Genomic DNA, 15,099 nt, shown 5'->3' on the forward strand with positions numbered 1-15,099 from the left:
TAGCCTGCAAAGACATAAAGGTAAATTTTTCAGGGCTTATTTAGATGCCAATTTGTGCAAAAAGTGTAAACTTTTTGCCATTTTTTTCCTAAGCAAAGCTCCTGAATTTAGTTCTAAGTTTAGTTCTTGATCTAATCCAAATTCCACAGTCAATTCGGATTTGGCCCTACACTTGCTCAGCATCACCGCCTATCTTCTTTAAGCCAGAGACAATATATGGCAATATGCAGGGCCCTATTACCCTAATCCTGTACCCAATTCTTCTACTAATTCAGATTAAGTGAATCACAAACAATCAGATTCGGGACAAATGAGATTTGTCGTAAAAATTGTTCTCAAACAATTTGTTCATATCTTAATATAATTATACCTGAAATCTACTCCAGCTCAAAGCTGACAAGTATTCCAGTCTGATGATACATTCAGAGCCAAATATATTGGGAGGCCTGCAGCTCTAAATACATTAGATGCATCTCAATTTAGCCTTGTTGGACTTCCAGTTGGGTATAACGATTTCAGAAAATTGTATTTTGTATTTAAATAAAACTATTACTTAAAGATATATAACTTACTAATATAGTGTTATTACAAATTGTACTGGCTTCAGCATGTTTTTGATTCACCCCAACAGGAATTTGTGTTGTCCTCTCAGTGTCAGAGTAGTGTTGTCTCAGCAGAAACTTGGGTCCTCGCTCTCTCTCCTGACAGGAAGTTGTGTAGTCCTCTTATTGTCAGCATGGTGTTGACTCCTCCCTCTCTCCTGACAAGAAATTATGTAGTCCTTTAATTGTCAGTATGGTATTGTCTCCAGCTCCCCTGCCACTCCCTCTCCTGTTAGGAAGGTGTGTAGTCCTCTCATTGTAAGTGTGGTGTTGTCTCAGCAGCTCAACAGATACCCCCCTGAGATGACACATCATGCTCTGATGTCTCAGAAGGCATGTTTGGATCTTGTCCATGAGCTCCAGCTCTGCCCCCTGAGTGATGTCACCTCCTCTGACCAGCTCCTACAGCTACATCACCATCTCCCTGCCATATATATATATATATATATATATCTTCCTTTTTATATATATATATATATATATATATATATATATATATATATATATATATATATATGGACATTTAGGAAAGAATAAGGTGTGTTGACAGCATGCTGTCTTGTGATGAACAATGCCTCGGGCAGAGGAGCAGACAGGGAATGAATACAGCAGATGCAGCAGCCTCATTGATTGCGTGATAGTCTGCTGTGAACTGAAATGTTCCACAAAAGCTCTGGGAGGAAAACTGGGTGGAATGCTGTAGGAGGGGAGTAGGCAGAGTGTGAAGACTGTGAGGAAGAGCGTAGGGAAAGCAATGCTTTCTGGGAATTGTAGTACTGAGCAACTGCCCAACCAGGAAGTACAGGATTAAGACCCCGATAAATACACTTTTGGTGGTTTCCGAAGTGGGACAGATAGGTAAGCAATGCTATATACCTTTGCAGCATTTCTATGTTTTGGACCTGATGTTGGTGTATCCTCTTAAGATAGATGTATTAAACCCGGGTCTGAATACATATTTTCAATAGTGTTAAATGATACATTCCTGGCTGCAGCCACCACTAGGGGAAGCTTACTGAGGAGGGATTTATTACTGAGTGCAGCAAAAAGCAGTATTATTTTTTGTGCAGTACACTGCCCCTAGTGGTGGCTGGGGGTACGACAAATAGATATAATTTTCACAAATATTATTCAGCATGTGAAGAGAAATATAGCAGAGAGGTGCTAAAGTGCCGTTAATGATGACAAGTGAAGTGCAGGTACAAGTGGGTTGTATACTCACCTTCGCGGGTTGTGTTGTGGGAAAACCACCAACTACTTCATGTAATATCAAACGTGGATTTCCTGACATACACATACATTAAATGGACAACACATTTCAAGGGGAGACTTTTCTCTATGTAGGACCTGATAAAGAGCGGAGTCCCCCTTTAAAATGCATTCTCTGTTTAATGTATATGAATATCAAATTCGGGATATTTTTATTCAGCACCAGTACAGCACCACAAAGTATCCATTTTCATTGAGGAACATTGCCCGGTGCTTCATCCTTTCCACTTTTACAAATAGGATATTTTATTAGACTCATCCAAAATGACCTTCAGCTGTTATAAAAAGGGACAGTCAACTGGACTCCTGTGTCCATACTCTAGGGGGTGTGGGGGGGGGGGGGGGGCTTGTATTTTTTGTTTGGACTCTGATATATCCATGGTGTGTGGATAGGCCACATGCTTATAAACATTGCCACAGCCCACAATATACTTCAAAAGCTTGGGGAAACATGAGGGATGGGATACATGAGGCAATATCCTAGTAACAATGAAACTCCCATTATAATACATTTAAAAAAAAGCCTCCAAAAAATTACTGGAAGGCTCCTGGGGACCAATTTCTTATATTTAAAAACTTAAAGACCATGTAGTTGGTACATGATGGAGGACCTTGTAGATGTTACATGATGGAGGACTTTGTAGATGTTACATGATGGAGGACTTTGTAGATGTTACATGATGGAGGACCTTGTAGATGTTACATGATGGAGGACTTTGTAGATGTTACATGATGGAGGACCTTGTAGATGTTACATGATGGAGGACCTTGTAGATGTTACATGATGGAGGACCTTGTAGATGTTACATGATGGAGGACTTTGTAGAGGTTACATGATGGAGGACCTTGTAGAGGTTACATGATGGAGGACCTTGTAGATGTTACATGATGGAGGACCTTGTAGATGTTACATGATGGAGGACTTTGTAGATGTTACATGATGGAGGACCTTGTAGATGTTACATGATGGAGGACCTTGTAGATGTTACATGATGGAGGACCTTGTAGAGGTTACATGATGGAGGACCTTGTAGATGTTACATGATGGAGGACCTTGTAGATGTTACATGATATAGGACCTTGTAGATGTTACATGATGGAGGACCTTGTAGATGTTACATGATGGAGGACCTTGTAGAGGTTACATGATGGAGGACCTTGTAGATGTTACATGATGGAGGACCTTGTAGAGGTTACATGATGGAGGACCTTGTAGATGTTACATGATGGAGGACCTTGTAGAGGTTACATGATGGAGGACCTTGTAGATGTTACATGATGGAGGACTTTGTAGATGTTACATGATGGAGGACTTTGTAGATGTTACATGATGGAGGACTTTGTAGATGTTACATGATGGAGGACTTTGTAGATGTTACATGATGGAGGACCTTGTAGATGTTCCATGATGGAGGACCTTGTAGATGTTCCATGATGGAGGACCTTGTAGATGTTACATGATGGAGGACCTTGTAGATGTTACATGATATAGGACCTTGTAGATGTTACATGATGGAGGACCTTGTAGATGTTCCATGATGGAGGACCTTGTAGATGTTACATGATGGAGGACCTTGTAGATGTTACATGATATAGGACCTTGTAGATGTTACATGATGGAGGACCTTGTAGATGTTACATGATGGAGGACATTGTAGATGTTACATGATGGAGGACCCTGTGGATGTTACATGATGGAGGACTTTGTAGATGTTACATGATGGAGGACCTTGTAGATGTTACATGATATAGGACCTTGTAGATGTTACATGATGGAGGACCTTGTAGATGTTACATGATGGAGGACATTGTAGATGTTACATGATGGAGGACCCTGTGGATGTTACATGATGGAGGACTTTGTAGATGTTACATGATGGAGGACCTTGTAGATGTTACATGATATAGGACCTTGTAGATGTTACATGATGGAGGACCTTGTAGATGTTACATGATGGAGGACATTGTAGATGTTACATGATGGAGGACCCTGTGGATGTTACATGATGGAGGACTTTGTAGATGTTACATGATGGAGGACCTTGTAGATGTTCCATGATGGAGGACCTTGTAGAGGTTACATGATGGAGGACCTTGTAGATGTTACATGATGGAGGACTTTGTAGATGTTACATGTTGGAGGACTTTGTAGATGTTACATGATGGAGGACTTTGTAGATGTTACATGATGGAGGACTTTGTAGATGTTACATGATGGAGGACCTTGTAGATGTTCCATGATGGAGGACCTGTAGATGTTCCATGATGGAGGACCTTGTAGATGTTACATGATGGAGGACCTTGTAGATGTTACATGATATAGGACCTTGTAGATGTTACATGATGGAGGACCTTGTAGATGTTCCATGATGGAGGACCTTGTAGATGTTACATGATGGAGGACCTTGTAGATGTTACATGATATAGGACCTTGTAGATGTTACATGATGGAGGACCTTGTAGATGTTACATGATGGAGGACATTGTAGATGTTACATGATGGAGGACCCTGTGGATGTTACATGATGGAGGACTTTGTAGATGTTACATGATGGAGGACCTTGTAGATGTTACATGATATAGGACCTTGTAGATGTTACATGATGGAGGACCTTGTAGATGTTACATGATGGAGGACATTGTAGATGTTACATGATGGAGGACCCTGTGGATGTTACATGATGGAGGACTTTGTAGATGTTACATGATGGAGGACCTTGTAGATGTTACATGATATAGGACCTTGTAGATGTTACATGATGGAGGACCTTGTAGATGTTACATGATGGAGGACATTGTAGATGTTACATGATGGAGGACCCTGTGGATGTTACATGATGGAGGACTTTGTAGATGTTACATGATGGAGGACCTTGTAGATGTTCCATGATGGAGGACCTTGTAGATGTTACATGATGGAGGACCTTGTAGATGTTACATGATATAGGACCTTGTAGATATTACATGATATAGGACCTTGTAGATGTTACATGATGGAGGACCTTGTAGATGTTACATGATGGAGGACCTTGTAGATGTTACATGATGGAGGACCTTGTAGATGTTACATGATATAGGACCTTGTAGATGTTACATGATGGAGGACCTTGTAGATGTTACATGATGGAGGACTTTGTAGATGTTACATGATGGAGGACTTTGTAGATGTTACATGATGGAGGACCTTGTAGATGTTCCATGATGGAGGACCTTGTAGATGTTACATGATGGAGGACCTTGTAGATGTTACATGATGGAGGACCTTGTAGATGTTACATGATATAGGACCTTGTAGATATTACATGATATAGGACCTTGTAGATGTTACATGATGGAGGACTGTGTAGATGTTACATGATGGAGGACCTTGTAGATGTTACATGATGGAGGACTGTGTAGATGTTACATGATGGAGGACCTTGTAGATGTTACATGATGGTGATTTGGCTATATCTGGGATGTTTGGCTGTATTTGTAATGTGGCGGTATGCCTAATCTCTAGGTGGACATTTGTGGATATGTCTTTATAGATGGGAGGGTGGCCACCAATTGCCCTGACTGACCCCTTACTATTGGATGTTTGGTAGCCCACACCTTCTCCCCGCCAAGAGGAGAGGGAATAGTGGGGGTCCTCTGAGCTTACTACAGGAGCAGAGCATGACAACATATTGGTGTGACAAAATGTTCTGCAGTGCCGTCTTACCAAGCTTGTTAGTGACCTCATCCCATCTTGTGGCCACATACCCTGCCATCCCACAGATGGAAATAAGGACAGCATCCTTAAAGGGGTATTCTCATTTCAAAATGTCATGCCTTGTTTGGGGCTATTTTTCTGCATTCTCTGAGTCAGTAGGGGTTCAGTAGACGTATGCACTAATGTCCCCTTAACCTGTGCATAACTTTCTGAAATGAGAATATCCCTTTAAGAAGAATTGTTATCAAGCCCTGTGGAGTGCAACAATGGCAATGCCAAAATGGACCTACCCAAATGTTCTCAGATCATGTCTATGCCAGAATGTCAAACTGCTTGTGAAATCCAGCAGAGTGGTCCAACAGAGGTGGAGTTCTCACTAGTGGCTTTTCTAACATCAACATCTTGACAAAAAAATTAATTATTCCAAGATCTTAGTCTTAAATCACAACCAGTATTAAGCCATGACCCCAAAACCACAACATGGCTGGTACTTTTGGGGGGTAAAATGTGGCAACCTTAATACTGTTTACAATCAAGTCACGTATGGACTGCTATTCAACGTATGTCATCTATGTTATAGAATGTGTATATAGACAATACGTTGGCCGCACAACACAAGAGTTGCATACAAGATTAAACCAACATTGGGCCAATATCTGTAAACAATACCAACTGCACAGTTTGTCAAAACATTGTAGCCTACAGCATCCTGGGAATTTGGATCCTATCAGAATTTATCCCATTAAACATATACCAGAATGAGTTCCCAACCGAATACAATCTCTCAATAACAAGGAGATGTCCTGGATCTATAGGCCGAACACACTTCAACCAACAGGTCTTAATGGAGCCACGGAGGTGATAAGATAAAAAGTTGTTTACTCTCGATCTTTCCAAAATTGAACCAGAGGAGGTTATGTCTCCCCTTCTCCTCATTGTCTCTGCCCCCCATTGTGTTTACTAAGCACCATCTAGTGGTTTTTTGGTACTACAGCTCATCAATTCCATAGAAGTGTCAATTAATAACAATGTAACATCTAAACTTATCTCATATTTATAACAACACAAATCAGTAGCAATAATAATAGTAAAAAGATGAATCTACATATGAAAAATAAATAAAGAACAATAAGAATGTAATATTGTATCTAATATTAATTTTTGGCCCACTGGGGTCTTGAACATTGCAGCTCATGGTATTAACAATATCAACAGGAGTGTACCTATCTTCTACACCACAGTCGGTTCTCTTAATAAATACTGAGCAGGAACTTACCTTTATACCTACAAACAGAACTGATAGAAAAAATAAATATACAAATTGGGGCAACACAAATGCCATACATTCAAGTCATGGTTTCCAGGTTTTATATTCCATGATTTTTAATGAATTTTAATTTGCCTAAAGATACGCCGTAATGTCATTACTTATGTGGTATATCTGTGTGTGTATATATAAGGCTTGGTTTATGTATACTGTTCAGACATGATAAAGGGAGCACAAGCTTCTGAAACGCGCTGTCCGTAATAAATTCATGTTTTTATTTTACACGGTGTCTGCGGTTTATCCGTCTCACCACGTTGTGAACCCCAAAAGACCCCCTGTTTTTTCCTATCTGGATAATCTAGGTGACCGGAGCTTCTCTGCAACCTTAATACTCGGAACAGTTACTTTTACATACACAGTACATACTTGCACGTAAACACACAGAAGCTTACGTAATATCATATCCCACAGTGCCGTCTGGACACAGGTGACAGTCAAGAATGAAGCTTTGGAGGCTGTCAGAGTAATTATATTATGAATACTCACAAGGGGCCGGTCACAGGCAGATGAACATACAGAATTGTCTCACACCTCAGGAAAAACGTGACTAAACATTATCCCGACCACGAATAGGACGTCCTAGAAGATACAGAGCTTCTTCCTGTTACCTTAGTTATTACTATACAGGTCTCTCATACACACAGCAGAAGCCTTAACAAACTCTGCAATCTTGGGGGATCTACAACCTGCACCTTGGAGTACTCATCTTAGAATTGCATGAGGAGAACCAGCCGAAGGCTGTCTGTGCATGCTGGGAGTTGTAGTTTTGCAACAGCTGGAGTCGCACTGTTTGGAAAACACTACAATAAATGTTGGTTCTGCACTTTCGGAAACGCAGAGGAATCCTTTATTTGTTTTTCTGTGCTGCATACTCTGGATACGTGAGACTCCAGACAGTATATTCACGTTACCAAAATTCTGCAGTTCCGCTCAAATTTCGTTTTGCAAAGCTTGCAGCAGCATTTTTGCGAAATAGTTTTTTTTTTTCTTCCCCCTACAGATATTATCTGGTGTGCTTAAAACTTTGCCGAAATTCAAAAGCTCCATTGAGTTCAGGGGGATTTTGCTCTTAATTTCGCACAATTTAAAGACAGGTCTTTATGTGAATGGGACAGTGGAATCCCCATTGAGGATAATGGATTGTAAACTTCTCAGAACTCCGTGGTGAAATTTTGCAGTGGAAATTCTGTCATGTGATATGTAAGCTCCATAAGGTGAGCTGTTAAAGGGGTACTCCACTGGAAAACATATATTTTTTTTAAATCAATTGATGACAGAAAGTTAAACAGATTTGTAAATTACTTATATTAAAAAATCTTGAGGGGTTATCCAAGAAAAAACTTTTTTTTATATATCAACTGGCTCCAGAAAGTTAAACAGATTTGTAAATTACTTCTTTAAAGAAAATCTTAATCCTTTCAGTACTTATGAGCTGCTGAAGTTGAGTTGTTCTTTTCTGTCTAAGTGCTCTCTGATGATACCTGTCTCAGGAACTGTCCAGAGTAGAAGAAAATCCCCATAGCAATCCTCTTCTACTCTGTGCAGTTCCCGAGACAAGCAGAGATGTCAGCAGAGAGCACTGTTGCCAGACAGAGAAGAACAACTCAACTTCAGCAGCTGATAATTATTGGAAGTATTAAGATTTTTTTTATAGAAGTAATTTACAAATCTGTTTAACTTTCTGGAGCCAGTTGATATATAAAAAAGTTTTTTCCTGGATAACCCCTAGGGGTTCTCCACTGCCCCAGCGTTTGGAACATTCAGTTCCAAAAGCTGGGTGTGGGCTGCGGGGTCGTGACATCACGGCCACGCCCCCTTGTTACATCACCCCACGCCCCCTCAATGCAAGTCTATGGGAGGGGGCGTACGCCCCCTCCCATTGACTTGCATTGAGGGGGCGTGGCCGTGACATCACGACCCCGCACCCAACTTTCGGAACTAAATGTTCCGAAATCTGGGGCAGTGGAGTACCCCTTTAATCTGTGGAAGAACCCCTTCAATTACTCTTTTTACACATATTTAAAAAAGCACTCCGAGATTTTTATTTATTTATTTTTTTGCTTATATAAAGCAGCATAGGCTATTATTAGATAATAATGTAAATGATCTTGTTTATGCCTTGTTCACCTTATGCCTTATATATATATATAAAAAAGTTTTTTTTCCTGGAATACCCATTTAATCCTTCCAGTACTTATCAGCTTCTGTATGCTCCACAGGAAGTTTCTGTCTGACCACAATGCTCTCTGCTGACATCTCTGTCCATTTTAGGAACTGTCCAGGGCAGGAGAGGTTTTCTATGGGGATTTTCTCCTACTCTGGACAGTTCCTAAAATGAACAGAGGTGTCAGCAGAGAGCACCATGGTCAGACAGAAAGGAAATTCAAAAAGAAAAGAACTTCCTGTGGAGCATACAGAAGCTCATAAGTACTGGAAGAATTAAGATTTTTAAACAGAAGTAATTTACAAATCTGTTTAACCACTTTAAGCTATCCCTCTATTAGTCTTTCTAATTAATTGGCATTATTACACTGTTGCGCACCACTTTTTTTTATATGGGTTTTCTGGAAGTCCCACATAAGTATATGGGACTAACTACAATTCTGCAGACCGCTCGCTTTAGTAATAGTACGGCGTTAGCGGCAGTTTTAAAAGTCTATCATTGAAGTTACTTTTAATTGTTGTATAAGGCTATGTTCACCCAGCTGAAAATATGCACATTTCAATGTTACGGAGGGTGCTAGGACCGCTGGGAAATGCACCGTCTCATAGACGGCAATGCATTCCCGTGCGGAATCCGCAGAAAGAATAGACATGACTATTCTTTCTGCGGACACCAGAATCGGGATTTCCACAGTAGAAACATCTGCCGTGGAAATTCCACCGTACGCACAGTGCAGCGGAATCCCCTTGAAATCAATGGGACTCTGTTGCAGCAGAATTTCTGAGCAGAATATTCCTGCAGAGTTCAGTTTGGAAATTCCGCCTTGAACATGGCCTAACAGGAAGTTCTGTGACATTGCCTTCACTGGACAGCAAGCAGAAATCTTCAAAATCATCAGAAATTGGAACAAAAAAGCAATAATAATAGCTTTATGAACGTGTGTAGCTGATGATCTCATTTGGTCTGAACCGTGAATCTGTGCAACATGAGGTCATTGTGAACCAGGGGAAATGAGCCGTGTAATACCGATCCTCATCTAAGCTTCTAACATTTCCATATATTTTCACTCGATCTCACTTTTATGAGGCCGACAGTCATAGCTGGGAGTTAGCCAGGTGGTAAGTGTATTGTAGGTAGGAGATCATTTGTGATCAATGGAATAAAATGCAGTTTTCTTCCGGGAAGTTTATCCAAAATGACCTGACATGATCTTTAGAGCACGTAAATAAATTAGTGGAGTTCTCTACAACCAATTCAGCCATCACTGCAACTCCACAAACCCAGCTTTCCTGAATGGTGGGTCTCAGGACTCCCCTGGGGACGTTGTGAAGCCATGTTTGTTGCCACCCAACCTTCCCAGACATAGATAAACCTAATGACTCTGAGATAATTCAGTTTGGTGTGTTTTGTCCCCTACAGTTATTATCTTGTCTACAGTTCTACAATTGAAAGGCCGATATAGGGCATGGCCATAACAATGCGTCATCTGTAGCCAAGAAGATGACTCAAAAACCTTTTCCACAATTTTTGTTTTGCTTATTCATATATGATTCTGCTGATCCTACAAAAAAATGCTACTTTGCTGCTATAATAGGGGGGATTAGGGCTGATGGGTCATTAAATAGTCAATCTATTCCCTTATTTGCCCTTTCCCTTAAGTTATGTGTCTACATCCCCCATAGGCACTTACACCAATAAACAAAGTGCACTCACCCCTAATCCGTCGTCATTGCCTGTCAATGTTAAAGCTTAGAACACACATTATCCTGGGCAGGTAACCCAATCTTCTTGATGTCCGGAGACCATAATAACACTTGGTGGGACTATTCTCCTTGTCACGTCCATGTCATGGGAAAGAATGTCTCCTGTTTGAAAATAAACACCATGTAGACGCTTTATCTGACACTGTGGTGCATTTACTTTTTTGGATGCTAGTAGGTATCACCTTTAGTTATCCATACAGGGGAGGTTCCTTAAGCAGGAACCATAAAAGGTTTCCAGAATTAAAGGGGTACTCTGCTGCCCAGTGTTTGGAACTAACTGTTCAGAACGCTGGAGCTGGCGCCGGGAGCTCGTGACGTCATTGCCCCACCCCCTTATGACGTCACACCCTGCCCCCTCAATGCAAGTCTATGGCTATGATGTCACGAGCTCCCGGCACCGGCTCCAGCGTTTGAAACAGTTTGTTCCAAACGCTGAGCAGCAGAGTTCGCCTTTAAGGTACCGCAGTGGGGGCGTAATACACCCATCCCCTTATGACATCACGCGCTGCCCCCTCAATGCAAGTCTATGGCTATGACGTCACGAGCTCCCGGCACCGGCTCCAGCGTTTGAAACAGTTTGTTCCAAACGCTGAGCAGCAGAGTTCGCCTTTAAGGTACCACAGTGGGGGCGTAATACACCCAACCCCTTTAGGTGTATTTTAGAATTTCTGTAAGTCTTTGGAAGATACGTTAGTTCTAATTAAGAACTGAATCTTACCTAATGTGAACAATAGATCTTCCCTAAAATCCTTCTGCTGGATATTTTAGCTGAATGGTGGTTTTAGACTTCTGTAATGGGGACCTTCCAACACCGATCTTATTGAATAGGGTATTGGGCTTCAATTATGCCTTATAATGCAATAATTCTTCTGAGGAACTGACAAAGTCTCTGGCTCAGGCCATTTCCAGTCCATGTAGCTTACCATTAGATTGTAAACCATTATCATTTATGTATACTGCTGCTATCTCTACGGGATTACGATATATAATAGTAATACACCTCCTTTCCAGCTCTATCTGTATACTGCTGCTATTTCTACGGGATTACGATATATAATAGTTATACACCTCCTTTCCAGCTCTATCTGTATACTGCTGCTATCTCTATGGGATTACGATATATAATAGTAATACACCTCCTTTCAAGCTCTATCTGTATACTGTTGCTATCTCTATAGGATCACGATATATAATAGTAATACACCTCCTTTCTAGCTTTATCTGTATACTGCTGCTATCTCTATGGGATCAGGATATATAGCAGTTATACACCTCCCCTCCAGCTCTCTCTGTATACTGCTGCTGCTGCTGTCTCTATAGGATCAGGATATATAGTAGTTATACACCTCCCCTCCAGCTCTATCTGTATACTGTTGCTATCTCAATGGGATCAGGATATATAGTAGTTATACACCTCACCTCCAGCTCTATGTGTATACTGCTGCTATCTCTATGGGATCAGGATATATAGTAGTTATACACCTCCCCTCCAGCTCTATCTGTATACTGCTACTATCTTTGAGGCATCAGGATATTCAGGCATCATACATCTTCGCTGAGGCTGTGTTTTTTCACAAAATAATGTACAAAATGGGGATATTTTACCACTGTTTTGCAAATCACAGTAAAAACATCATTTTTACCACAATTATATGAAATCGAAGCAAAAACATGGCCAAAATGCAGTAAAACTTCAAGTAGTGGATAGAGTAGTAGACACAACCAAAATACTTCATATTCTTATAAAACACTTCACTTGTGACAATATTTCTCTTAAAGCACACTTTGAATAAAAACACATAACAACTGCATATAATGTGAACTGACCCCAACCCACTAATCAGTCTAATCAGTTCACCTTGGGGACCTCCAGCACCAGCAGCCTATTTACAAGAGCAGGTGCAGTGATAAGACTCCACACCCTCTCTCTGCAAAGCCAGAGGTTTCATGGGAAATGTAGGCAGCATTAGAAAATAATGTTAGTAATGAAATAGAAAACTGCCACATCAGCTAAAACAGGTGTGAACAAGGCATAAACAAGATCATTTACATTATTATCTAATAATAGCCTATGCTGCTTTATATAAGCAAAAAAATAAATAAATAAAAATCTCGGAGTGCTTTTTTAAATATGTGTAAAAAGAGTAATTGAAGGGGTTCTTCCACAGATTAAAGGGGTACTCCACTGCCCCAGATTTCAGAACATTTAGTTCCGAAAGTTAGGTGCGGGGTCGTGATGTCACGGTCACGCCCCCTCAATGCAAGTCTATGGGAGGGGGTGTACGCCCCCTCCCATAGACTTGCATTGAGGGGGCGTGGGGTGATGTAACAAGGGGGCGTGGCCGTGATGTCACGACCCCGCAGCCCACACCCAGCTTTTGGAACTGAATGTTCCAAACGCTGGGGCAGTGGAGAACCCCTAGGGGTTATCCAGGAAAAAAGTTTTTTTATATATCAACTGGCTCCAGAAAGTTAAACAGATTTGTAAATTACTTCTATAAAAAAAAAATCTTAATCCTTTCAGTACTTATGAGCTGCTGAAGTTGAGTTGTTCTTTTCTCTGATGACACGTGTCTCGGGAACCGTCCAGTTTAGAAACAAATCCCCATAGCAAACCTCTTCTTCTCTGTGCAGTTCCCGAGACAAACAGAGATGTCAGCAGAGAGCACTGTTGCCAGACAGAAAACAACAACTCAACTTTAGCAGCTGATAATTATTGAAAGGATTAAGATTTTTTAATAGAAGTAATTCACAAATCTGTTTAACTTTCTGACTTTCTGGAGCCAGTTGATATATATATAAAAAAGTTTTTCCCTGGAATACCCCTTTAAGCTGATCTCTAAAGGTTTCTGTTGGAACATGAGAGTATGCCGCGGCGGTGGCACCTTAAAAGTTATCACCTGGTACATTATAGGAAACCAAGAAAGACACCAAGAAACAGCAGAATATATTATTAAACACCCATGAACTTGTATTTCTAGATATTTTAGGTGTTAAAGCATAAATGGCTCTGTGAATAGTACTTTTTTTTTTTTGTATGCATTTTGGCATAGTCTTCCCTAATTTCGTTTCTTAGAGGGTGTAGCACAAAGGTATTCCTTTACTAAGAGGGTGCTCATAACAAAACATGACATTCGATCCTCTTACAAGTGTTGACCTGTTACCAAAAAGGTAAAAAAAAAAAAGAAAAAAACACCCTCAGGAAATTTTTCAAATGACTCCAAAGCGAGCAAGTCCTTTAAGAGTCCTGTAACAAGATCCCTCCAGTGCTAAGATGCCGCTGATGCTTCAATCGCTCTTACCTGTGTGTTTTCTGATTCTCCCTCCTCCCCTTTTCTCCCTTTTCTGCAGTCTCAATTCAGTTTGCTGAATAACACCATGGATCAGAGTATCGGAAGCAGAGCAGCCTCCACCAGTCCGTACAACCCCGACCACAACTCCAATGTCCCCACACATTCCCCCTACTCCCAGCCCAGCTCCACCTTTGACGCCATGTCTCCAGCTCCGGTCATCCCATCCAACACAGACTACCCTGGACCCCACAACTTTGAAGTGACGTTCCAGCAATCCAGCACAGCTAAGTCAGCGACGTGGACCGTGAGTTACCCATCTGTTTACTACCCTTCTGTATGATATATGTTGTATTTTGTGATAACATTTATTATTTTTGTTTGTCACTGTGCCACTTTTATGTGCCTATTTTTGTACACAGGATTTGTCAGGATGCGGTAGCCCTTCTGGGTGTCCCACCTGGCGGTCCAGAGGAGGCGTGTGTGGCCATTAGGTTCCTCACCTCCCTGCAACCCCTGGGCATCTTGGCTTTGGTCGAGATGCCATCAGTATACGGCTCCTTGACTGATACCCTGGTTAACACCTAGGTTGAAGCCAGGGGCATTTTCGGCCCCTTAGTAGCTTCGGCAAAAAGGGGCATCGAACCTGGATCCTTGCAGGTGCCTTTTGGCCCGGAGTTGAAGGGTAGGTTTGTTGGGGGGCCTCTCTCCTGTTGAAGGGCTTAGCGATAGACCACATCCTTTTTGCACATTTTTTTAGTGTGACACGTTTGCACTTTTTCTTGCACTTTCGGTGATAGAGAGCACGCGCCTCGGCTCTTTAAAAAAAAAAAAAAATGTTGTATTTTGTGATAGAAAAATTGTCAACTTGGTGGAAATTTTTTAAAAACTGGTTCTGACAGCTCCATTACCTTTTGGAAAAGTTGCACTGCTAGGGGGTCCACCATATTTATAAAGCCATTTTTGGACAGATAATTGTCTATAGGTCAT

General features: G+C 41.1%; 1 protein-coding gene across 13 annotated transcripts in view; it reads left to right on the forward strand.

Annotated features, from left to right (window-relative positions):
- Positions 1-15,099, forward strand: part of TP73 (tumor protein p73) — a 184,261-nt gene that overhangs the window by 106,101 nt on the left and 63,061 nt on the right. For all 13 annotated transcript variants that reach the window (XM_056544417.1, XM_056544422.1, XM_056544416.1 and 10 more), the window contains one exon: positions 14,171-14,416. In XM_056544417.1, coding sequence (XP_056400392.1) covers positions 14,171-14,416 — 246 coding nt within the window. The remainder of the gene's footprint in view (positions 1-14,170; positions 14,417-15,099) is intronic.

Source organism: Hyla sarda, chromosome 10 (genome assembly GCF_029499605.1).
Source record: "Hyla sarda isolate aHylSar1 chromosome 10, aHylSar1.hap1, whole genome shotgun sequence".
Taxonomy (NCBI): Eukaryota; Metazoa; Chordata; class Amphibia; order Anura; family Hylidae; genus Hyla; species Hyla sarda.